Source organism: Dreissena polymorpha, chromosome 7, assembly GCF_020536995.1.
Source record: "Dreissena polymorpha isolate Duluth1 chromosome 7, UMN_Dpol_1.0, whole genome shotgun sequence".
In the NCBI taxonomy this organism is placed as follows: Eukaryota; Metazoa; Mollusca; class Bivalvia; order Myida; family Dreissenidae; genus Dreissena; species Dreissena polymorpha.
In genome coordinates, this window is record NC_068361.1 from 14,220,755 (window position 1) to 14,246,642 (window position 25,888).

Below are 25,888 nucleotides of genomic sequence, written 5' to 3' on the forward strand. Positions count from 1 at the left end.
GTTTAGCTATTTTTTTGAAAAACTGATGTGGTTTAATCACGACAAATTATGCGCCAATAATAAAGAGTGCATTACAACTTGAGAATGTAAATAAGTGCTCATTTCCGAATGTTCAGTACAATAAAAATAAACCGGAACTTTTGTATTGAACACGATAAACAAAATCACATGTGTATGGAGTTTGACATATTGACAAAACTATTAAAGGGTGTTGTAAAAAGATTGATAATTTTGAAAACTTTGTCACTCATTCCTAAAACCGAAAACAATATGTTTTACATGTGTAAGCGATTCGACACTGCCAACATTGCCCTATTCACTCTCAAAACACACTGTTGTGTGAATGTTAAATCGTCGGTTATAATTGCGAAGGAAACATAAATTGTTTGAACTGATTACAAATACGGAACTCAGCATCTTTAAAAAGCTTATCTTATCCTTACGGACAAACAACGTTGAACAGTTAAATGCACAAAAGATAGTTTCATTCATATTAATATATAATTACTATTATATGTGATTTTTAATGTGTATGCCGTTAAAAATCATAGTGTAAAGTGTATTAGTGCAAACAAGGATATTTACAAAACCTGCCAATATTATTGTGAACACATTTTATTGGAGCCAGAATTATAATCAATAAAGCGAGGGTACGGGTTGGTATGGTTTATGTTTGCTTAAATAAATATACAGAAAATTAAAAGAATATCAGACAATAATATGTCCATGAAATTAAAACATTTAAATTGATTTTGATTGTAGTAAATCTAGTAAAGCACAAACAACCAAATACAAATAAATATGTTTGTATTTCTCTGTACTAAAAGTGTAACAACTATTTCAATCAGGTGTTGATCACACATTATTATCTTATACTTGCATATAGTTAGCTTTTAATTGCATATTGTGTCTTCAATGCGCATCGTGTTGGTCGAACGTCAAAATACCACATCCCTAAAAAACACAGGGTCAGTTGATTTAGCCCATGTTGGTATTAATGTTTTCTTTCTTTAATGTTAGTTTTGGTTTATAGTGGAACTCTTTTGTTCTCATATTTACATTCGTCAATATTAAGCATTTAATGATTAACTTGAAAATATGCCAAAATCTGTGTAAAGGTCCCTTAAACATCGTAGCTTTAACACGACTACTGAATCGTGAACACATTTGTTTACCGACAAATAATAACATCTTACATTTCGAATTGCGAAATGAATTACATCATGGACTTAATATCATTATCAAGTATATTAAATATATATCGATATATTCAGGAATTTGGTTAAATCAGTATTGATATATTTAATTTTAATGGACTTAATATTTATACAAGCAAGTTTACTGAGTAATTATATATTACAGTTGTATATACTGTGCATCGCAGCTATATGTATTGCACTTTAAAACATCGGTGGTTTGGTTTATAAAAATGATGTATTTAAAGGATTATATTGTGAGGTATCGTAAAAAGTAAAAGTCCAGCTATGCCATCAATGTATATCTAAAAAGGACAAAAAAGCATTGTATATATATGTTGACATCGTTTAACTTTATATTTGAATGCACACATAGCACTGTTTCTGCACTTAAAGCACTTGTAAATATAAGTCCATTCCGCAACGGTAAGTGAGCTGTATATTTTTGTTTGTGATAAGGTATTTCAGTTTATCGTTTGTATAAAACTAAGATGTATCAAGAGAATATGAACGTGTACAGGATTATTGTTGTTATCATGGTAATACATATGTTGGGTAAATAAGGAACTGTGAGTATTGTATTGTTTATGCCAAAAACTCTGCAATATTCTTAATGTGTGTTTATTCATATCTGATTTACAGGCTTTTCGTTCTTTGAGATTACACTATTGTAGTTAAAGTTGTGATATAGTTTGTTGCCAACTTCATTATATTTACAACGCGTCGGTTTTCGTTGGACATACTTGACTGACAGCAAATATTGTATTTATTATTTAAAACTACGATTACTGTGAAACATCTAAAACTGAATTATACGTTGTTTATTTTGTACATTGGATTACCACAAAAGAGCAAACATTAACAGCTGTACATAAAATGCATAACAACTACAATGTATTTGCGCGTAAGATTGTTCTATTAAATATGTTACACAATGTGTTTCTTTAAAATATGTAATCACGTAGAATGCTAACCCATGATTCAAAATAAATAGGTTCCTGATAGATTCATTTTTAAATCGGTTGTATAGTTTTGCTCCACGAATAAATTATCGCTGTATATACACCATTTTGTATATTAATTACCTAAGTCGAGTGGTTTACAAATACAATGCGGTTTGATGTATTCGTAAATAGTGAACAGGGAAGTGTTCATTTTGCGCATTTGTTCGCTTAACTTCCGCAAAAATGATAAATTATAAACTTCTTTACGCGGAGATTACGGTGACATTATTAGACAACCGGCTATAAGGAAATTCGAAACCAAAAGCAGTCATTGGGTAACGTTTTGAAATGATAAGGTGAACTATAAAAACTGAAACCAAGAAATGGCGACCAACCGGCTTTCTTCCAAATTGCTTGCCGAAGCAAACCTGAAAATGCTTGACAACGAGGCTCTATGTGACGTCATACTAACGGCCGGAAAGGAGAAGCAATAGATAAGGAGTCACAAAGTAATTATAGCCAGCCGAAGTCCGGTTTTGTATGCTATGTTTTTCGGGCCGCTCGCGGAGTCAGGTGACGTCATTGATAATCCGGATATTGAACCTTCTACATTGACAATGTTTGTGAGGTAGATTTTTTTTGAATTTGTATAAACGTTACGGTTTGTACTTGTGTGGCTATGGCAAAGATTTTGTTCGCGATTGGTTGGTACTCTTGTAGTCATTATGTACTTGCATGTGTGTGTTTGTATAATTTGAACAGATACACTATTTACTTTCCATTCTATTGAATTATTGTTTTATGTTAATTAACGTATACCCATGGGTATAGAAATGCTCTATCTGATATTTCTGATGTGGTTAAACCAAGTGACTTTATGAAATAAAACTAAGTTATTTATGTTAAACGAGTGCGAATTTGGTGTTGACACTTCCTGGTGTCTTTTCCTTGTTCATATTTTGACTAGTAACTGATGCGATAACGTTTTTATAAAGACGTGTTATTCAAGCACTCTGTTAAAAGGCGTGTTTATTTTTAACTATCTCAAAAAGACTCAAGTTTGTTTAGTGTCTTTATACTAATTATGTTTATGGTAACGGTCTGACTTTTCGTTAAATACAGATACATATACGGGGACCAGGTCAGCATTAATGAGGACACGGTTGTGTTGCTACTGTACGCGGCAAAGACGTGCCATGCCTGGAATATTTATGCAGGTCGTTCATGGATCTAAATATGGACCCTGACAACATGTGTACAATTCTGGACCAGGCCATTATTTTTGACTGTGCAGATCTAAGAAGCAAATGCTTAAAATTCATCACCAGAGAATCTAAACATGTATTGAAATCGGATTCCGTTCGCGACATTACAATGGCGGGGCTTAAAGAAATAGAGGAACTTTGTCAGTTCAATGCAAGTGAAATCAATATCTACCTCGCTTGCAATCAATGGGCGTCTCAAAGGTGCGCAACTGCGGGAATTCAACAAACGGGTCGAGCTATAAGAAAGGAGTTGGGTGAAGAAGTTATAAGCTTGATAAGATTTCCCGCCATGACGTTAGACGAGATGAGCGATGTTGTAGCACTGGACGATGTCCTCACCAATGAAGAAAAAGTAAGCGTGTACCGAACAATTATTAAAAGGCAAAACGTTTCACAATTCATCGACGAACCAAGGAAACTTGCAAGCAAGAAATGCATGTTCTACAGGTGTAAAACTAAAGCATCCACATGGGCGTATAACGGAGGACAAGATGGTTTGAGTTTCATGGTATCAGAGGACTGCGTCTTGAGTGCACTTGATATGTTTCTGCCCGAGATCGATGGGGCTGTAGAAGGAGATTTAGAGATACTCGAAGGCACCTCTATTGTGCACAAACAGAAACTAAAACTAGCCTATAGTACTGGTTTGAAGCACGAACTCGTTCCCTTAGGAACTGACATCACATTGAGACAGAGATTGATTTACTCCGTGAGGCAGCGAGTGAATGGGCCGAATGTACACATGTACTACCTGACGGAACCACGAGTTAGCGTTAATGGCGTGACCCTGACATTTTGTGATTTAAAGGTTGGAACGAGCGATAATGGAACGTCGATGACGAATGGTCAGTTTTACGGATTTGAAATGAAACTGTTCGTTGATGACAATTGCGACGAGCAAGGAAACATCCTATAAACATGATAAGGAGACTTGCGCGACTGTGAATGAATACAACTCACACCAAATGTGTAGAGACATATTAACGGAGTCATCTATCAAAGAGACTTTATTAAATATAGTTGGTTTCGCATTTTGAAGATTTTCATTAGGAATTGCATATAACGGAGCGAAATAGCGCAAATGGTATCGACATGCAAGTCACAATTCCAAACGACTTAGCAAATGAAATTCCAGGTGATCTTTAGGCTAAATCTGGGTGGTCAGAACGTTTATTGCATGCCTTTGTTGTTACTTACTATTTACACTGTTAAATTGTTCAATTAAAAAATACAATTGGCAATTGTTTTGATTCATAAAGAAAACGAACGGTATATTTTATAAGTCGCATATTGAATTAAAAAGTTATTATAAACTCTATATTAATACACAATGTCACCGAGGGTAAACGATACATTATCGCATTGATGTTCAAGCAACACCATACACATGAATTAACAGTCAACAGTCAATAGGAATCTATACTAGTAAAAGTCATAATTGACCCGAAAACATTTTGCTAACATATAGTTTTTGCAAAATAAAGCACCTCACCACAAAAATTAATGTAATGTATTTAAAAAGGACATCCATTACACAAAAAAATTTCGTTTCCATTAATGCATATAATACTATCAGTTTGAGAATGGAATGTACCATTTCGAACAGCGGTATATACACAATATTGTGTATGTAAGTTTCCACTAACCCCCAAATACATCTTTCGTTATTGCGTTTATATCGTGTTAATCCTAAACTAGGAATCTTTCTGCAAATAAACTGTTTATGGACCGGGCGTTCAAGATAAATACGTCAATGTCTTTCTTGAATACGGTATATTATGCATGATTTGTTTGTGTACGTTTTATCGCGCTAAGTAACACGACATCCAGTTAATATTATATAACTCTTCAGAGTATGCACACTGGCTGAAATGTTGAACTGATAATATGATTGGTTTGTAATATTGTCTAGCGGGTTGTTTTGAAAACAAGTAATTGAATTCAAAATACCCCATATTGCTTAAATATTAGTTTTAAAACACCCATCGTTTGTTCTATCGCTTTGGGAACAGTTACGTTATTATGTTGAACTCGTCTCATCTGAATTCAGGATGAACGTTTACCTTCTTCAGTGCAAAATAGCCATCGTAATTTGAATGTAATACAATAAAATGTGTTTACCGAATATGAACTACTGATCATTTAAATCATAACAAATACACAAACAGCATATAAACTTAAGATAACATTGACTCAATAAGGGATTCTTATAAGCGAAAGCATGTGCAAAAACCACTATTATAATTTTAGTTGAACATTTCGTAAATTATCAAACTAATGTATGCGACCACAAGGTCCTTCCGCTTATGTATTTCATGTTATTTATTTACTGCTAAAGCAAATGTTTTTAACGGTAATAAGTGTCATATTTAATGTGTTATTACACAAGTTAACAATTAAGGTTAATGGTTCCATTCTGGATACACTGGTCAAAACCCATGACTCGGGGGTAGTAGCGAATTAAGGCATAGCACATCTCAGCCTGAAAATGTGCACAAAAGAAATATTATTCCGTTGTTGTCGCTATGGCTTCGTATTTTATGTCACTTTATATTTGTATTGTATTGTATTTTGTTGTACGCGAGGAAATAGCAAACTACAACAGCAGAACACAATATATTTGTTTTAATGTCAACGACGTAAGGGTTTTATTGTTCTGTATTAAATCGGGAACCAAAACGTTAATACAATTTCGACTTTCCTTATATTGGTCCAAATTTTAAAGACATATAATACAATAAAATCCTTAAACGTTGATAATTAGCATGCTTTGATACAGATTAGTACGAAGATTATCATAACGCCAACAATAAAACGGCAAACATTAAATATCAGTTTCTGATATAAACTGACATTCTTTTTGACCTGAGACCCTTGGCCAAAGTTTGTGGTATTCAGTCTGGCACGAGCTCCATCTGTACTGTCATATCAATCGAAGACTGTTGCCTGTATTAACACGAGATATTAATTAAACATGAAGTAATTATAAACTATGGGGCGTAAGAATCTATGAAGCAAGGCGTTTACTGACCTCCTCGTTTTGTACAAATAGTAACTAACTTCCAACATGGTTTGTCGGACTTTACTTTAGGTATTTATAATTTAATACTTGAATGCACATTTTCATATTTAAGTCTTCCAAAGCTGTCATCAGTATATCAATGTCTGGATACAACGCTAAACCAGATCTCTATTATTTCTTACACCTTGTTTGTTTGTTGGTTTGCTAATAACTTTAAAATCTATTCTCCAATCATTTTAATAGGTATTTGATAGTCACGACACTGGTACACTCACATCATATTTGTAGTATTCGATGCAAGCGCCGTTATTTGGCATCCATGTTATTATTGTCTGTCTGCATGTGTACATTTGCTTCAGATTATTCAGACACGATTTGTGTTTTATTAATTCAGGGTCACTTGTCAGCCTCCGCTAGCTGTACAACACGAGTTTATACCCCTTATGCTTTGCATTGAGCGTTGCTTGTGATTGATTATGTCACCACATAACTTTCACGTGACCAAACATAATAAAAATAGTTTTTAATGGAAAATAATAGCATCACATAGATGTATATTTGTAAACAATATAAATAAATAAGTAAACAATTGCCTGGTTTAAATATGGCGGCCGGCCGCAGATGGTGCCATGTGGGCCTCTTGTAGTCATAGTCACTCTCTTCAGCCAATCGCGTCCAAACTTCGCGGTCTTTTATTATGTCAATTGCTGCCTTAACACCTGTAAGGTTTTATTTGCTAATCGAGCAATTAGACTTTTGAAGCCTGAACAAAGGAACTGTTTAATGTTCTTTATCGTATGTTTAATATTCATCTGAATAGATATGCAATATTGCAAATCAAGAAAGATTATCGAGTGCACAATTCTTATAAACTCACGAGCCAAAGTACACTCCAATCATTTCTAGCATCATCATTTATTTTAAAACATCGTAGTAATGTATTGCAAGAGAAACCGTGTTTCCTTATAGTTAATGCCGAAATTAAATTAAAAAAAGGGGAGTAAAACTACTTGTTTTATTTTTGTTATATTGTTGGTCCGTTACAAATACTGTTGATTGTAAAAGCGTTTGCCTGCCGTCAAATTGCATATCGCAAAGCCAAACATCATTGGAACTAAATCCTAATTCAAGAAAACTGTAGGACACGTTTGTTTATTTATTACCGCTTCCCATGTAGTGTATTAAATAAAACATGAAATGTCCGTGCGAATATAAAACCGCACACTTCATGAATTGCATATATATCTGCGATTAAAAGCAGCAACATCACAGTAAATAAAGACGTTATCGGCGCGTGACTTCTAATGTGTACAACATTTTTACGATTTTTACTTCCGCGCTTTGTGTGCTCTTAACCATTGATATGACGGACATAAATCGGACATGTTCTGCTCAAATAAATACACTGTTCACGCTGACCTTAAACGAGCATTATGTTACCAACAACATCTGTAAATGTATCAATGGCTTATATTAAGCAATAGTATTTACAGAGATTTGTAGATGTAGTTTCGACACGCAAACCTTAATGACAACATTATGCCACCAACAACGCCGACATTCTTGTATTTAGATGTTTGCTCGACAAATTCGTCGAATGCTCAGACTGGTAACAACGCAGTCATGATTGACATGTACATGTATTGTGCTTACCGAGCCCATGCATGTGTAGATACACCTCTGTCAGATAAATTGGAGCCGGAAGCATCAGTCGCGTGCAGATTCCAAGGCACATAACTGAGACCGCCGTGCTTAAGGTCATTCTAGGAATTTGGATCTTGTTTTGACCTATTTCCACGTTGCCCACGTCGTACGGTCGTAGTCTCGTTGTAACGTGAAGTCGGAAACCAGACTGATCTACAATGGTGTGATAAAATATCAAATGAACATGTGAACATGACACTTGAAAATATATCAAACTTTCCACACTTTGAAAACGTCAAGGAAAACTACTTAAAATGAAATTTAAGTTTTAGAAAAATAATTTTTAAAATAACTAGTTTAATTGGATACCCACCTGTAAGTTCTACTCGTGGCTGCGAGTTGTTCCAGTGTATCTGGAAGAGAAAACATGAAGGAGCCCTTGCAAATGCGGACACCCGCCACCTCGGGCATGTCAATAACTCCCTCCACTCCCAAGTCCCACTTAACCATCCAGGAGCGACACCTGTAATCGAAACCAATGCACGGATGCGGAGACTGACAAAGAAATCGTCAGCGCGTATAATATTTACATACACAACAGGTTCAACAGGTTCATATAAAACTGGTTTGAATAGGGTGGTTGATGTTAGCCTAGTGGTCGTCTAAATGATCGTGCATTTAATCTCTTAATTTTATATAAAATGCGACAAGGCCAATCCAAAAAGAACTTTTAAGATGTTGAATGTGACATTATCCTTAATCATACTGGCATCTACTTTTGTTTATGGTAATTTTATCTCAACAATAATTTCAACCAATCATTACCTTGCTTTTTTAGTTATGGAAAGTAAATCCACGGGATCATAATGCCCGTATATTATCGTTAAATGGGCTTGTTCAAACAGTAAAACTGACGATAATTGTACAGATATTTTATGTGGTTCTGATTATGTGTTGCTAAATATTACGTAGTTTTCGTGTCTGTAATTTCAATAAGCTTAAGTGTTTGTCGTACGTTTTACACATAAGATTATAACACATATAAAGAATTGTTAATAATTACCCTTGCAACTATAAAGGGTCCTTTTCCAATAAGGTAAATTGACAAAATTGAAAAAAGTAGTTTCAGATTCGCAAATGTTCGTTTTAGTTATGATATTTGTGAGGAAACAATAATACTGAACATTTACCATGCTCTAAAATACCCAGTATAAGATATTTTGACGATTTAAAAACCCGACAATTATAAAGCGTTGCAACGCGAAACGAATAAATAAGTTGGAGAGTTCTGTTGTTGTTGCATCTTAAAAGTCATTGAAGCTACTAAATCTTCCATAAACCATACATAAACTGTGGAACAGTTCATATACATCACATTTTAATAAAGCTCGAATGCGATCATATATAGGTGTTTACAGTCACTGTGATGTCCATCATCTGGGTCAAACTCATGATAATCGAGTGTCCTTAGGCATTATAAAGTCTATTTGTTTCTCTTTATTTTGTTTTTAATTTGAGTAACTCTTTGGCCTAGATGTTCAGGGCAAGCGTCTACACGATATTTTTCAGGCGCGCAGACAGAAAGGTCAACAGCCATGGCAGAATTTGCAGCTGTCACTTTGTTGATGGCCTTAAGGGGAATCGACCAACAAGTTTTGTGTACAGCAAAAATGATTGTAGCTTCCCAGATGTACATTAACAGATGAATACCGAGTACGTGGACAAGTGAAATTCTTCTCTTTCTGGTGGGATGGAATATTGGGGGTTACACCATTTGAAATACAAATGATTCACAATTTATTCAATGTGATTGTCTAGAAGTGTTTCATTGAATTTACCCATAATCACATTACATTTACATATTTTATTTATATTATTTTGATGCATTGTAGATGCCGATAGTACATAATAAAAGTTGACCCCAGTTTGTATAAATTTTGAAGCACAACAATCTCATTATATAACTTCTCCCTCAATAAGTCAATACATATTCTGTTTTCACAATCAGACAAAAAAGGCCTAAGCTAGATGATACCCAGATAGTTGATGTTCCTTATGATCAAGCCATTTCAACTGGTGCTGTCATGGATCACAGCTATCATCTAGTGCAGCCATATACTGATGATGCCCATGCGGATAACCCAACAAATCATGCAAAAGAATGTAAATTTCTTAGTGTATTTGTATACTTTAATTAGATTTTTCTGTAGATTTACAAAAACTGTGTCATTTTAATTGTTTACTTTTTATTTTTGACTTCACCAGGGAATCATTTATAAATATTGAATTGATAAAGGTGTTATTAGAACTGATGTGTGTGAGAATTACTTGCCAGGCAAACTAAAGATCTTTCACATACATGTTGTATCAAATGTGTTAAACTAGCTTAATTGATGTTTTTCCTTGATTACATAGCACATCTCATCAACAACCACTACCAAAGAAGAAAACATACCTATGCTGATCAAAAGTCATTGGGGCCCATTTAAAATAAATCTTTCTGCTTTTAATTAATAAACATAATAATGGCAAAAAGTTTACCTTATCAATTAAACATGATTTACCATAGCTGTACTTTGTGTTTGCTGTTTTTTACAGAATCTTATACAATGTTCTTATTTGTGTTTCAGTTCAAGAATTGAAAAAAGAACATTCATGAACTGGAAAACGAGCTCAGAGTGCTTTAAATGCGGAAAAGTTGATTCTCCATAACATATATTATTAGTGATACAGACTAGGTATGTGAACCAAAAAAACAAATTAATGCTTGCTTCAAACATAAGGTGCCCTATCATAAATATTTATTTTAAAATCCTTTATTGTATTCCCTATGCATATTTGATTAAAATCAAACGAGAAATATGTTATGGGTTTTTGCAAAAGTAAACGCTATACTTTGTCACATTAAAAAAGTTTATATTAGCAGTTAGAAAGGCAATGTATATATAGTGTAGTTGACAAATTGGTTCGTATCATCCCTCTGTAAAATGTTAACCCGCTTCAACATCTAACATAAATTGATGCTAATTATTGTTGATGCTGTTGTATACATCATCTCCACCAGATGTTTTTCAAGTGTTGTTGAACATGGTCAACAGGATGTCACCCTTCAATTACTATTCTGGCTGGACAGTGTCATGTTTTAAGGTTGAGGACCAAATCCTTATAACATTAATGAAGCTCCGGTTTAATTGTTAGGACTTGGATTTAGCAGTTCGGTTCAATACTAGCAGGGGCACTGTTTCAAATATCATTAATACCTTCATCTGTGTGTTGCGGTTACTTTTGTGGCACTAAATGCATCTTTAGTATATTGTACAGATCTACATCAGATTCAGCTAGTGTACAACACTGTAAAGTTTTAGACCAGCTACAGTCAGGTTATTTGATTTTAGCAGATAAAGGTTTTAATATTTTTTATAAATTTTCATCTGGTGTCTCGTTAAACATCCCACATTTTTTCTAGTAAAGGTCATTTAACAAAGAAGGAGGCTGAACTTTGCTTTAAGATATTAAGAAGCAGAATCCATGTAGAGCGAGCCAATGAAAAAATAAAGAACTATGATATTTTAAACCATATTCTGTCACAATATAGGCATTTGTCAAACCAAATATTTCAACTATGTTGTTGTCTTGTGAACCTTCAAGTACCACTGCTGAAGGATATTGCTTAAAAATATAAAAAAACATAGTAAGAATTAACAAAATTGTAAAACTGTATTCATATTCATGTGTTATTATCTCATACCATATTATATGTTAACATAGACATATGTATATCAATAAAAATTCAATCTTTCTTGCAACGTTTCAAAATGTAAATACGTAATAAAACATTCGAGCATATCAAAGAACGACACAACTAGCATAATGATAGACACGCGTATAAATGAATATAGGGAATAACTTTACACTTGACAAACTGAAATAACACATGTGGGTACTAAATGTCACAATTTCTCAATAGATGTAACCACACTTGGTTAAATGTCATTAAACAGAAGGATTGTACTGCCTTTAATTCAGAGGAAAAGAATGTTTTGAAATAATAAAAGTCAATTATAATTGGGATGTCCATTGCCCAAGAATCATCTTGCACTTTACGAATGATCTGCATGTCTTTTGGGGTCTTAACAATCAAATCACAACAATTTGTCCCTTTCAGGTAGAGTTGACCCTTACTTTGGTGCCAGTTGTCATGGGTCTCTTTTAACATCAACCCTTCATGAGATGATGGCTCTAAAACAAACAAATATATCAATTAATTGCTCTGTAAAATCAAATACCATTAGGAGCATGGCACTGGGTGGAAGTGTTCAAGTTGCAGATTCAATTATAAATAAAACTGTTCTAGTTGTGGTATTCAATAAAGACCTTAAAATGATTTTGATGATTAGAAAAGAAATAAAATCAGTTTTTTTTTTTTTTTTAATTTATCATCCTCTTTTTTGGAACAAGAGCTGTCAGAAGACAGCGCGCTTGACTATTCGAATGCTTTACAGTATAAGTTAATAATATTAACGTAAGCCATCATGGGGAAATTGTTCATATTCAATAAAGTCAAAATAATATTGTCATATTCTAAGTGGAAGAGGACCATAATTGAAACATATTGATCGCTTATGTTTTAAAGAAGTTGTACTTTATAGACGATTATGAATTCAGGTATATTTTCCACAATCTATTGAACACGTGTAAAGACATAATAACACAAACTAATAAGATGTTATTTAAAGTTTGATAGCAATAGCTTGGGTGGGATGGTTGGACGGTCCCTAACAAATAAAATAAATATTTGTGGGTTTTTTTACCATGTTTTTGTCCTATGGGGGTGGAGAGGGGGTATAATGTGGGGTTGTGGTCATTTATTAGATGATCTTTCAAAAATAAGAACAAAAGAAATAGGGAAAACAAATATTTATTTTTTTGGGGGGTGTGGGGGATTCTGATTATGGGGTGGGGCGTGGGGATGGTTTGGGAGGAGTTCATTGTGGTATGTAAGGTTAGTGTTGTTTTGCCAAAGCATGAATCAAATTTGATCATAAATAAAGAAGTTATGGTAATTTAAGCAAAATTTATTAATTATTTGACCTTGATAGTAAAGGTCATGCAAAGGTCAAGTTCAAATTCAACTTGCCAGGTACAGTACCCTCATTATATTTAGAAGGTATTTGAAGTTTGAAAGCAACATCCTTGATACTTTAGAAGTAAAGGCGATCTAATCATAAAATTTAACAAAATATTCAAAGTAACTAAGACAAAAAGGGCTATAATTCCGTTAAAATGCCAACCAAAGTTATGCAACTTGCCCTGTACAGTCCCCGTACAATAGTTAGCGAGTTGTCCAAGTCTGAAAGCAAAAGCTATGATACTTTAGGAGTAAAAAGGACCGAAACACAAAACTTAACCAAATGTTCAATTATCTTAGTATAAAAGGGGCCATAATTCAACCAAAATGCCAGTCAGAGTTACATTTCTTTGCCTGCACAGTTCCCGTATGATAGTTAGTAAGTGTTGCAAGTATGAAAGCAATAGCTTTGATACTTTAGGAATAAAGTAAACCTAAACACTAAACTTAAACAAATTTTTGTATTTTCTAAGTATATAAAAGGAGCATAATTCATACAAAATGCTTGATACAGTTGTCTGCTCTTGTTTATAGATTGGGGTCACGTTGGTAAACAAGTATGCAAAATATAAAAGCAATATGACAATGTATATAGAAAATATTGAGGTGGTGCGCAAACTTTAACATAGATTTTTCAATAATATGCATATTCTAAGTGGGAAAAGGGCCATAGTTCTTACAAAATGCTTGCTACAGTTGTCTGCTCTTGTTTATAGATTGGGGTCATGTTGGTAATGAAGAATGCAAAATATGAAAGCAATATGTCAAGGGACATTGAAAATAGTTGAAGTGGTACGCAAACTTTAACATAGATTTATCAATATAAACGCATATTCTAAGTGAAAAAATGCCCATATTTCTTAAAATATGATTGTAACAGTTGTCTGCTCTTCTTTATAGATATTGGTAAAGAAGTACGCAAAATATGAAATCAATATGTCAAGGGACATCGAAAATATATGAGGAAGTACGCAAACTTTAACATTCCAACGCTCACGGGAACGGGAACGCCGACGCCGGGGTGAGTAGGATAGCTCCACTATATATAGTTCATATATAATAGTCGAGCTAAAAATAAAAAAGTTGTTATTATATCAAAGGCATTTAAATGAATGTATTTAAATGAAATTATTTACCTAAGAAGACGTCTTTATTAGAACAGCATGCCTCTGCAACATTCATGTCCTTTGCCGAAAATGGTCACTTGATTTCTATGATGTCTGGTGACAATAGCTGTTGCTTTTTTCGTTGCAAGTGAAAAGGTCCACTGTACTCCCCCTGAACGAGTCCATCAGGAGAGGCACCAAGGATACCAGACTGGTGAAGCCAAATACCTGTGATATAAGAAAAGCATAAACCATTATGTTACCCATACAATTCACTTCACCTCGTATGCTGTATAACACTGTTTAACATTTTTATCAAATTTTGCCTTGAAATAGTACCAAAGTGAACTGTGCTGGTGCAAACATAAATATTCATCTTTTTACTATGTTCTACTCTACTACAGTCTACAGTACATTTTCTTGTATTATTTTTTAAACTAATGGAATAAGGCAAATTGTCATGTATCATTTTTTGAAATCTTGTATATGACAGTTCATTTTAAATGTTTAAAAGTATAAAATCGAGTATATGAGAATGAACTAACATATATGTATATACATGACTGTCGGTAATACAGTTGCACTTCCTGCTTTGCAGTAGTCGTCTATGGCATTTCTGTCGTGGGTAATGCCCCACTGGATAGGGGCCTGATTTTCAAGTTTGTAAGAACTAAGAAGGCGTGTCTCCAGGGATAACGTCATCCTGTGGAACGTAAGCAAGCATTGAAAAAAATTACTGATTTTTGCACTTCATCTTACTAGAATTTTCAATGAAGAAAATTAAGTAAAACTTGAGGATTTATGTAGATCTAAACAAGAGATGTGTTTGTCAGAAACACAATGCCCCCTATTGCGCCGCTTTGAAATAAAATTTCAATATTTCATTTGGCAGGTTTACAAATTATCTCCCTTTAAAAGCTTATTACTTCCCTTGGATTGTATTTTTTTATTTTTGATCTCGAAGGATGAGCTTGACCTTGACCTTTCACCACTTAAAATGTACAGCTTCATGAGATACACATGCATGCAAAATATCAAATTGCTATCTTCAATATTGCAAAAGTTAAGGCCAATGTTAAAGTTTTTTGATGGACACACAGACAGAAAGAAAGACGGACTGACAGTTCAACTGCTATATGACACCCTACCGGGGGCATAAAAACTAATCTGTTCTGCATTTAATAAACACTTCATGATTCACCTGTTGCGTTTTGCAGCCGATATGATCTGTCCAAGATTGGAGGCAGTAAATCTGAGCTTTCTCACTGCAGCCCACACTGCATTTACCCTTTGGCCACTAGTCACAGATGCAGTCGATTTTATTTCGTCTGTACTCAACACTTGTTTACCCAATAACCATGTATGTGGCTGTGAGGCTGATAGGTATTCATGGCTCTGCAACAAGTCTTCAACCAATGGCACTGGCGCTGCCTGAGATGCTGGCTCCTCCAACAGTATCCAATGTAAAGCCAGAATAGAATACAATAAAACTTACTATTATGAATTACACAACATTTGTCCCAATTGTCAGCAATCCTTGGTTCACCAGCGCAACCCCTTTTCCCACTCTCCATTTATCCGATATTTATACTAAACTCATTGCATTGAAGCAAAAATGTCACACAGACTCAAGTGTAAATGTCAACTCAGAGAGCAGACAATTAAACATTTACAATAACTATTGCTTATATACATATATAATATATAATAATAATTAGCACATACAACACACACATAATTTATTATTTGTTGAATTTATTGAAGGGAATGATTGTTTTGAACAGAGCCTAAAATAATCAAATATTGTATATGTATACACATGCCATATGATAAACCATTGCCTGTCTCACATATTAACCATTTCACATATTAAAATACATAAAATCAGAGTTACAATGATTTGCAACAGAGATTTGCACTAAAAATGTAATATCAATGCTAAAATTATATCAAATGATGGCATTGATGAGATTTCATCATCTTGGTACAAAAATAACTACGTAAAAATAGGAGGTCTTACATAAAAAATAAACATAGAAGGAATCTAAATTAAACTCTTCAACAAAAAATCTAAAAAGTATGGGATCATAGATTCATACCAAATAATGGTAGCATAGAGTTTATGTCAACACTGTGCGAAAAGGAATCACACCATTATTTTAATGTTAAGAAACAATTTTAAGGCAATGGCATGCTATTGTATCAAGTAACATGAAATCGAAAACGTTTGTAAAGTTTCTTTAACTTTTAAACTTTCGAAGTACTTTTGTAACATACATGTATGAATCAATTATCCCATACAAAAATAAACATGCTAGAATAGTGTAATTCATGAACAATGAACTGGAACAATTTGGCAACCTGTAAAACGCCCTAGCTTTCCAAGTTCATTATATAAAAAGGACCTGTCCTCAGCAGTAACACTTCCCTTAAGAGCTCTAAATGAAAATGGTTTAAATGTTTTTTAATATTTCCTTCATTTCAAAAAGGGGGTACCGGTAATGCCATAATAATATGTAATTTTTAAATCATAACACTTCATATTATGATGAGATATTCTGTCATAGGGTCTCAAAAGGGTTTACAAATAAAAATTCAGTATGGTCAATGACGCATCGATATTTTAGTATAGTACTTGTACTTTACTGTGCAATTGTGTCACTAAACAATTTAATTCAATGAAGTGAGTCAATAAATATAACATTCACTGGAATATCTATATACCTGTATCCAGTTTGCTTTTCAGGATAAAGTTTACTCATGGTCACTGTAGCCTTTGGTGGCGCAGACTTGGGACGTTTCATCCAACTACACTTGACATCAGTTTTGCTAGCTTTCTTATACCTGAAAAAGTATACAAACATAACTGATCTAATAAATAGAACATATCTAAGAGATTAATATGTTCAGGTTATAGAATAGTATTAGCTGATTGTAGTATAATTGTAGTCAGTAATGGCAATGAGAGAGCTAACGCAGTAATAATTTTAATCGCTAGCCTCACTACCCAGCCTAGTGACATGTAATTATTGTTGGTCAAATTAATAAATTTAAATAGACAGGCTAGATAACATTTTCATCTGATTTTATTAAAGCGTGTTATAGGCTTTATAAATGTGATAAAGTGAAGACTGATAAAACACCTGCTTGCTTGAACAATTCAAGAGCATTATTGAGTTTGTAATTGTAATAATTTTGAAATGCAAGTGGAATAAAACCTTATTCATAAAGGCTTGTTATATGCTGGAAACAGGTATGAGATATTGTGCATTGTTAGGAAAGGTTGCCAAGTCATACTTGTTAAAACATACAGAAACTCAAAAGAGTTCATTATTTCATATACACTTTTAAATGAAATATGTCACACAAAAGGCATCAATTAGAAAAAGTAACAAAGAAAAAAGATAGAATGTTGGCTTAAGCGTACCATTTATACCAAAGCGTACCAGGCTAAAGTGTACCTCTAAGCAGACTGAAGCAACCACCCTATAGTGTTATTATTATAATAATAGTAAAGAATGTTATAATAATTTGTTAGTATCTCAATCTGTGGTACATTTTGTTTATTATGTGCTGTTGATTTTAAATAAATTTGTTATTGATGTATTGTTTATAATATATTCTAATTATATACACTTATAATTAAGAACAAAAAACTCAGTATTAATATAAAAAACAATGATTTATATTCTGTTTCAATCGAATAATGTATAAAATATGGACTGAATATATCTCACACAAACATCTATAAATTCACACATTTTCAATGATGTTAAGAAGTTTACAACACCATTTCAAGAATTATAGTGAGAGCCTTACTGTATAAACACATCCATTTAATTCGATGGTACACTTAAGTCTAAACTGGTTCGCTACAGTAATGCACTGGTACGCTTTGGTAGTGGTGCGCTTAAGCACCCCAAAAGATAAATAAAAACATATTTTTCAAATTTACCCAAACAATAGTGCTGCTGCTACATGATGGCATTTGTATTGTCCCATGGGACACTTGCAGGAGGTCGACTGTACAAGGCCATTACTTTCCTTATCAAGGCAAATCTGCAGAGAACACATAAATCAAAATGACACTAAATCCTTGTACATTAAAATATATATTCGATTATGTTGATATCCGAAAGCATGTGCATTATAAATAATAATCATCTCAAAAAAAGATAACGGTCCATTTTGCTGCAAGGCAATGAAAAACGGGCTGTAAAACAATGCTTTAAATCGTTATCCGATATATTTCAACTTTTAAACTTCAATGATGAAAGAAAATTTACCTGTTCTTTGAATTTTTGCTAAGGATCACTTTTTGTTTTCACATTGTTATCTTCAATTAAATTAAATTTAATATAAATTGTTATTTTGCAGATTTTGATATAAGAATGTGTGTTTTTGATTTTTATGTACTGATTTATCATTGATGCGTGACGCTGGCTGAATCTAGCTAGGAGTGAACTTCAAATTACACATACTATAAAAAGTGATCCTTAGCAAGTAGTATAGTATCGTTACTAAATTGAATGGCGCTTTCAATAATTTATTGGGCTAAATATGCTGACGGCAATAGTAAATTAAGTAGAAAAAGCGAAGCTTCCGTCGAAAGTGGACGCGTTTTACGGTTCGTTATCGATGAACTTAGGGTTGTAACAGCTAGTGTACAGGCATCAATGAAGAACACTTCGTTCAAAGAACAGATAAAACTGATCTTACACTTGTTGTCATATCATACCATATTTTATTAAACTCGTCCAGGAAATTCGATAGTAATCTCGCTAAAGGCTAGCTTACTAACACAATTCCTGAACTCGTTTAATAAAATATGGTACGATATAACAACTCGTGCCAGATCCTATATATGTATATATATATATACATTGCGTTTATCTCGGAGAAAATATATATTACATAATGTGTTTTAGTTTTAGTATAATACATCAAACGTAAAATCAGTTAACTGGATGATAGATAGCTAGCGTGCATACGACAGTGGTCTTTTAAATTATATTTAATTTAGTCCTCATAACGCAATGTAAATAAATATTTCAAATAAAGCATCGGAAATCAAAGCGTTAGACGCATATATATATATATATATATATATATATATATATATATATATATATTTATGTAATGTAAATAGCTTGAATCATCGCCAGTTTTTGTACTAAACATTATACTACATGAACTAAATATTAAACAAAAAGCAGAGTAGCACATTTGAAGCTTATTATCCCCCGACTATAGGCGAAGGGATATTGTTTTGGCGTTGTCCGTCCGTCCTTCCGTCCGTCCTACCTTCCGTCCGTCCGTCCTTCCGTCCGTCCGTCCGGCACTTGTGTGTCCGGAGCTATATCTTGGAAGTACTTTGGTTGGTTTCATTGAAACTTGGTATGAGTGAATATATATAGATACGAGGATGATGCACGCCAAATGGCAGTGTACACCATCTGTTAATAACGGAGTTATGGCCCTTTGTATCTTGAAAAAATGCTTTTTTGTGTCCGGAGCCATATCTTGGAAGTGCTTTGGGGTATTTCATTGAAACTTGGTATGAGTATATATATGGATAAGAGGATGATGAAAGCCAAATTACATTGTACACTATTGGATTATAACGGAGTTGTGGCCCTTTGTATCTTGAAAAAATGTTTTTTGTGTGTGTCCGGAGCCATATCTTGGATTTCATTGAAACTTGGTATGAGTATATAAATGGATGAGAGGATGATGTTGGCGTTGTCCATCCGTCCAGAAATATTTGTGTCCAGAAGTATCTTGGCGGGGGATATCAATTCAACGAATTTGCTTGTTTATATAGACTTGTTGTACAACACATTCTGTGATACTGTTAGTTCCAAAACAAATTATATATAATTGTGTGTTGTCTTGAAGTAGTTTTGGTTGATGTATGTTGTTAAATTTCGTTTTAATATTTGTCAATTATTTTAATTTTCAAATGATTTGTTCACTCCGTACATTTTTCACTCTAGTCAAGTGACCAATGAGCTTTTACAATAGAAAATCGTATACATGTGTTTTAACTTGTTCAGAATAACATAACTGGTACTGGTATTTCGATCAAAACGTTTTACCCGCCTAGAGTTCCAAACAATAGGGTACATAGGACGGTCAGATTTGCATGTTCGATTACTGTATACTATACACACATTTTGCCACTTCATTCAGGGTTTTCGCGGACAGATATATTCTTAATCGCTTTGAAACCATTTATTTGTATATGTACACGTTCATTTTGCGAATGTTATCAAATGAAGCCATACTGGTAGAAAATTAAACAAAAGCGTCTGCAACAACCTTTATGATCGGTCGGGTCATTGGGAGCGAATTTCTGTAGATGTCGGTATGTTACTTCTATGCGTAATATATCCACTCGTGTACGGATCAATACACAACATTATTGATTGCATACACGAAATTCAAAAGTACTGACGTACTCTTCAAACTATTTATGGCCATTATGCAATTCTCATCCGCAATACACGAGATGAGTTTATTATTACATTTTGACAGGAAATGACGACCGTCTGGCAGCATTCGGAATCCTTCGCCGACACGAACCTTAAGATGCTTGATGATGGGTATTTGTGTGACGTCATATTAGCTGCCGGCAACGACTTCAAACGTCTGAAATGTCACAAATTCATTCTTGCCAGCCGCAGTCCGGTGTTCCATGCCATGTTTTGCGGCACTCTCGCTGAATCAAGTGACGTTATAAACATACCGGATATCGAAGAGCCTATACTGCGGATTAGTAAGGTAATCGATTTTTATTGACAATATGATAATGTAGTTGTTAACCATGCTATATGGAAAATAAGACTTATTTTCATCTATTTGATGAATGTTTGAATGCTACATATACTAATAATTAAAAAATACAAAATAAATAATTTCTGACGAACATTCGTGTTATGTGTACACACTTGCTTAACTGTTTAAAAAATAAACATAAATATTCCTTACCTGGTTTAGACACTTTTAACTAAAACACATGTTTTTTAAATCATTGCACATTTTGTATTATAAATTAACACGTCTGTAACGCACATATACTGTTAATTTCGATTTCTCAGAATTTAAAAGATGTATAGAAAAAGCGACTATTGCACACATTTTGACTTGGTGGGTTATCAAATATTTTAACCCGTTCAAGGTTTATGGATACCTATATCATTAAATAAATAAAATTTGAACCCAAACACTGCTTGCTTCATCGTTACAAAGGACATAACATGTAACCACACAACTTCACTATTCATTGCAGAACATAATTTAAATGCAAACATCTACATATATTTTGTTTTTAGGCCAAATGTATTGGCTTTTCTAGCGCTATATTTCCCTAACGGTAACGATGTCATGCAGCAGGATAATGCTTGTCCTAATACAGCCATTGTTACAAGAACTTTCCTTGTCAGCAGCCGTGTTAATCTGCTTAAATGGCCAGCGCTCTATCCCGACATGTCACTGTTGTTAGACACGTTAAAGACATGCATTGTTTAACGATTTAACCCCGCGCCCACCCCCTCAACATGCTAGGAACTTTGTGTAGCTGCCATAGACACACGTGTTCCTGCCACAGACAAAATACACAGATAATAAGACGTCGCCAGAAAAAATCAATTGGTGCGTAGCAGATGTGTGGCGTTCGAAAATGCAAATGGTGGGCAGACACGATATTGTCCTCTGTAAAATCGATCATAGTAATGTGTGTGTGTGTGTGTGCGCGCGTGTGTTGTATGAGTGTGTGTGTGTGTGTGTGTGTGTGTGTGTGTGTGTGTGTGTGTGTGTGTGTGTGTGTGTGTGTGTGTGTGTGTGTGTGTGTGTGTGTGTGTGTGTGTGTGTGTGTGTGTGTGTGTGTGTGTGTGTGTGTGTGTGTGTGTGTGTGTGTGTGTGTGTGTGTGTGTGTGTGTGTGTGTGTGTGTGTGTGTGTGTGTGTGTGTGTGTGTGTGTGTGTGTGTGTGTGTGTGTGTGTGTGTGTGTGTGTGTGTGTGTGTGTGTGTGTGTGTGTGTGTGTGTGTGTGTGTGTGTGTGTGTGTGAGAGAGGGTGTGTGTGTGTGTGTGCGTGCGTGTGTGCGTGTGTGCGTGCTTGCGTGCGTGCGTGTGTGGTTGTGTGGTTTCGTTCGTGCGTGCGTTCCTGCGTGCGTACGTGCGCGCGTGTATGCGTTTGTGAACGATTTGCTTTTGATTGGCTTTTTTTATAAAAACAAAATGTTCTAAGAAGTCGAAATAAAACACCAATGTGCTTTAAATGTGTTAAGTCGATGTCGTTAATGTATATTGTGACTACTTGATAAGCGCTTTTAAATAAACATTGTTTTGTGACATTGACCATAATTTGTTTTCTTTAGATATTTATATAGCGGAAAAGTAGACCTTACCGCGGACAACGTCATGCCTTTGATATATGCTGCGAAGAAATACGATGCTTCTGGTTTGGAAACCATGTGTGAGTTATTCTTGAAAGAAATTGTAGAAACACGTAATGTTTGTACAATCCTTGATCAGGCCATACGTTTTGACTGCCACAATCTAGAACATCATTGCTTAGACTAAATACAAAATAACTCGAAAGGCGTTTTAGAATCTGACGCCTTTGTTGAAACGTCAATGGAAGGACTGAAAAAAGTTTTAGAAATGAACAAAATGTTGTCCAGTGAATGTGAAGTGTACTTGGCCTGCAAGCGATGGGCCTCAAAGAGGATTGAATCCACTGGAAAACAAGCAACAGGAGAACACATTCGGAATGAAATGGGAGAGGAGATTATCAACCTCATAAGATTCCCTAGCATGACTTCAGAAGAGTTCACGGATGTTGTGTCTAATGATGATGTTCTCACTAAAGAAGAAATAGTGTCCGTTTATCAAACAATAGCAAAAAAGACAAATGTCTCGAAGTTTAAGAAGGATCCTAGAGGAATGACATGTGAAAAATACCTGTTTGTCAGAACGGTTGAGGTTGGTGCTAGTAATAAACCATGGAAATATAATGGCAAGCAAGATGGTCTCACTTTCACAGTTTCAAATGAATGTAAAATGACAGCTATTGATATGTTTCTTCCCCTATCAGAAGGTTCTGTTGATGGCGTATTGGAGATTTTGGAAGGTACTAGAATTATTCATTCACAAAATATTAAGTTGTGTTACACTCCTGGACTGCAGCACAAACTCATAAGTCTTGACAAACCAATTCATCTTATTGGTCAGCAGGAATATTCGATCAGACAGAGAATGAATGGAGCAAGTGTGTATAGATGCACTTCTGGTGTAGCGCAAATTAGCGTTCAAAATGTCACTTTGAGGTTGGTCAACTTGACGGTCGGAAAAAGTGATAATGGAACGACCGTTGACATCGGCCAATTTTACGGATTTGAACTTTTAATAATAACATTCGACTGACAAGTAAGCCCTTTTAATGAAAAATAAACTTGACAGTTTCATAGGTTTGAACTTTTAATCAATACATTTGACATACATGTAAAGCATGTAATGTGAGCATAATTTCATAAAATACATATATGGCTATCGTCTGTTATTTGTGTATTTGGCTTACTTTTAATTTGCAGGTTAGGCTAGATATGTTTGTAATAATGTTTCTTGCGATATGCAACTAAACGAAATATGTGAATGTATATATGAAAGAGCCCTCTAAACATGCGCCAACTAAACGAAATATGTGAATGTATATATGAAAGAGCCCTCTAAACATTTGACCATGCACGTGGATGAAGAGCGGCTTCCTGATTAAACACATACTTAAAGCAGCTAAGAAGCCCATTGTATTTAAACATTGTGTTGTGCTACTGCAATGTTAAAATTAGTCGGCCTGTAAGCTAATACATGTCTGTCGAAATATGTTTAAATAAGTATGAATTTAAACAGAAACGATTTTTTACAAAGTGTTTAACACCACATGAATGACAAATATTTTGCTGAGAGACTGATGAGGCTTGTTTCGGAATCTCAACAATAGGACATGATCGCGACCGGACATGATGATTTTGATATTATTGCATAAACTCTATCTATAATGCCCTCTGGTGGGCTGCAGAAACTTGGCAAATGAGGGCTTGAATGGAAGAAATCGTGCATTAGCAAGACGATTCACGTGCCGTTCAAGCCCTGTTATGTGTTTTTCATATCCATAATCTGGTCCACACGCAGTTACTTCCCTTTCCCAGCCTTCGACGACTTTTCAAGCATAAATGGGGAACTGAATAAGCACCCGTTTCCTCATGCATGCAGGGATAATGGCAATGCCTATTTCAATCCACATTTCAACTTATACCATCTTCACTCTCTTGACAACAGCTTTATTGTATTGGCAACGTCAATGAAGTTAAGGTTATTTACTCAACACTTTCAAAAGACTATGCTGTAAATTTAAGTGATTATGCACCTTCAACAATCCTGTCGTAAATTCAAAAATAATTCCTCATGTCTTATTTTGCGCGGCTGCATTTCAACTTTGCATTAATCCACTGTTTAAACACATTTTAAATCGTTAACTGCCTATCCGAAGCTAAAGCCTCGTCATTTCGGATGATGACCGAGTGAGGCATATGTAAAACACAACCTTGAACTGTATTGAAATAATCGAATTATTTTGTCGATGTCGAATGAACAAAACATTGTTTTCAATGTTATTTTAATTTATTTTGGTATGTGTGATTTGTTTATGCAATAATAGCGAAAATACACATTTTCTCAGACATGATCATCTGCGGGCGCTCTAAAAATCCGTTCCTGCGGAACGGATTTTGAGAGCGCCCGCAGATGATCCTGCCCTCGAAAACGTGTATTATCCCAATATTGTGTTCATGTCTTAGATGTGTGCTCTCTTTAAGAGGAATAATTATCTGTGTGACTACCAAGAATTTAAGCCATGAAACAGAGACCATGTTTAGTAATAAGGCATCTGGGAGCTAAATGCTGCAAATATATATATATTAAAAGTATTTATGAGCCTAGATACGCATAGTACTGTTGCCTTTTCATCTTACATATAAAGCTTTATTTTATACGTGAAAATATATCACAAATAATAGCAATATTCAAATGAATGTGCTTGACGGTCGGACAAATGGTACACTGTCCAGAGCACAAACATGCCTCAGTCTTATTTGGATCAATTATTCTGATCAAAACATCATAGAATCCATGGCGAAACTTTTTCCAATGAAGTCATTTTGAAACTACAATACAACCGATTATACGTGTGCGTTTATTGTTTTTTTATTAAGTTAAAAATACTCAACATTGAAAGTCACTTGTTATACATTTATAATATATAATTGGATTCGCGCGCATGCTTGCTCAGAATTGTCAAGTGCACTAGATACACACGATCATTTCAATGTCACGGTAATAAGTGTGTCGTAAAAACTAAATAAGCTAACATTCGGAGATGAAGTTGTTTTTTATTCTTATAAAACAGTTTCATTGTTGATACAATTATTTCATTGCTCCAAATATGAACTCAAATATTCATTGAACGTAGGAAAAAGTTTACATATACAAATACAAAAATACACGTCTTGTTAACAAGTGGGTGGG

General features: G+C 34.4%; 2 protein-coding genes across 2 annotated transcripts; one reads left to right on the forward strand and one right to left on the reverse strand.

Moving 5' to 3' along the window:
- Positions 1-3,376: 3,376 nt before the first annotated feature.
- LOC127838302 (uncharacterized) lies at positions 3,377-4,321 on the forward strand. Its single transcript, XM_052365951.1, has one exon. It carries the CDS (start codon positions 3,377-3,379, stop codon positions 4,319-4,321), a length of 945 nt encoding a protein of 314 aa, XP_052221911.1.
- A 10,078-nt stretch (positions 4,322-14,399) lies between these two features.
- Positions 14,400-18,307, reverse strand: LOC127837557 (uncharacterized). The gene is made up of 6 exons (XM_052364748.1): positions 18,261-18,307; positions 17,008-17,149; positions 16,559-16,568; positions 15,507-15,795; positions 14,874-15,008; positions 14,400-14,538 (listed from the first exon to the last, which is right to left on the reverse strand). The coding sequence occupies exons 1-6, from the start codon at positions 18,305-18,307 to the stop codon at positions 14,400-14,402; spliced, it is 762 nt and encodes a 253-aa protein (XP_052220708.1).
- Between the last annotated feature and the right edge of the window lie 7,581 nt (positions 18,308-25,888).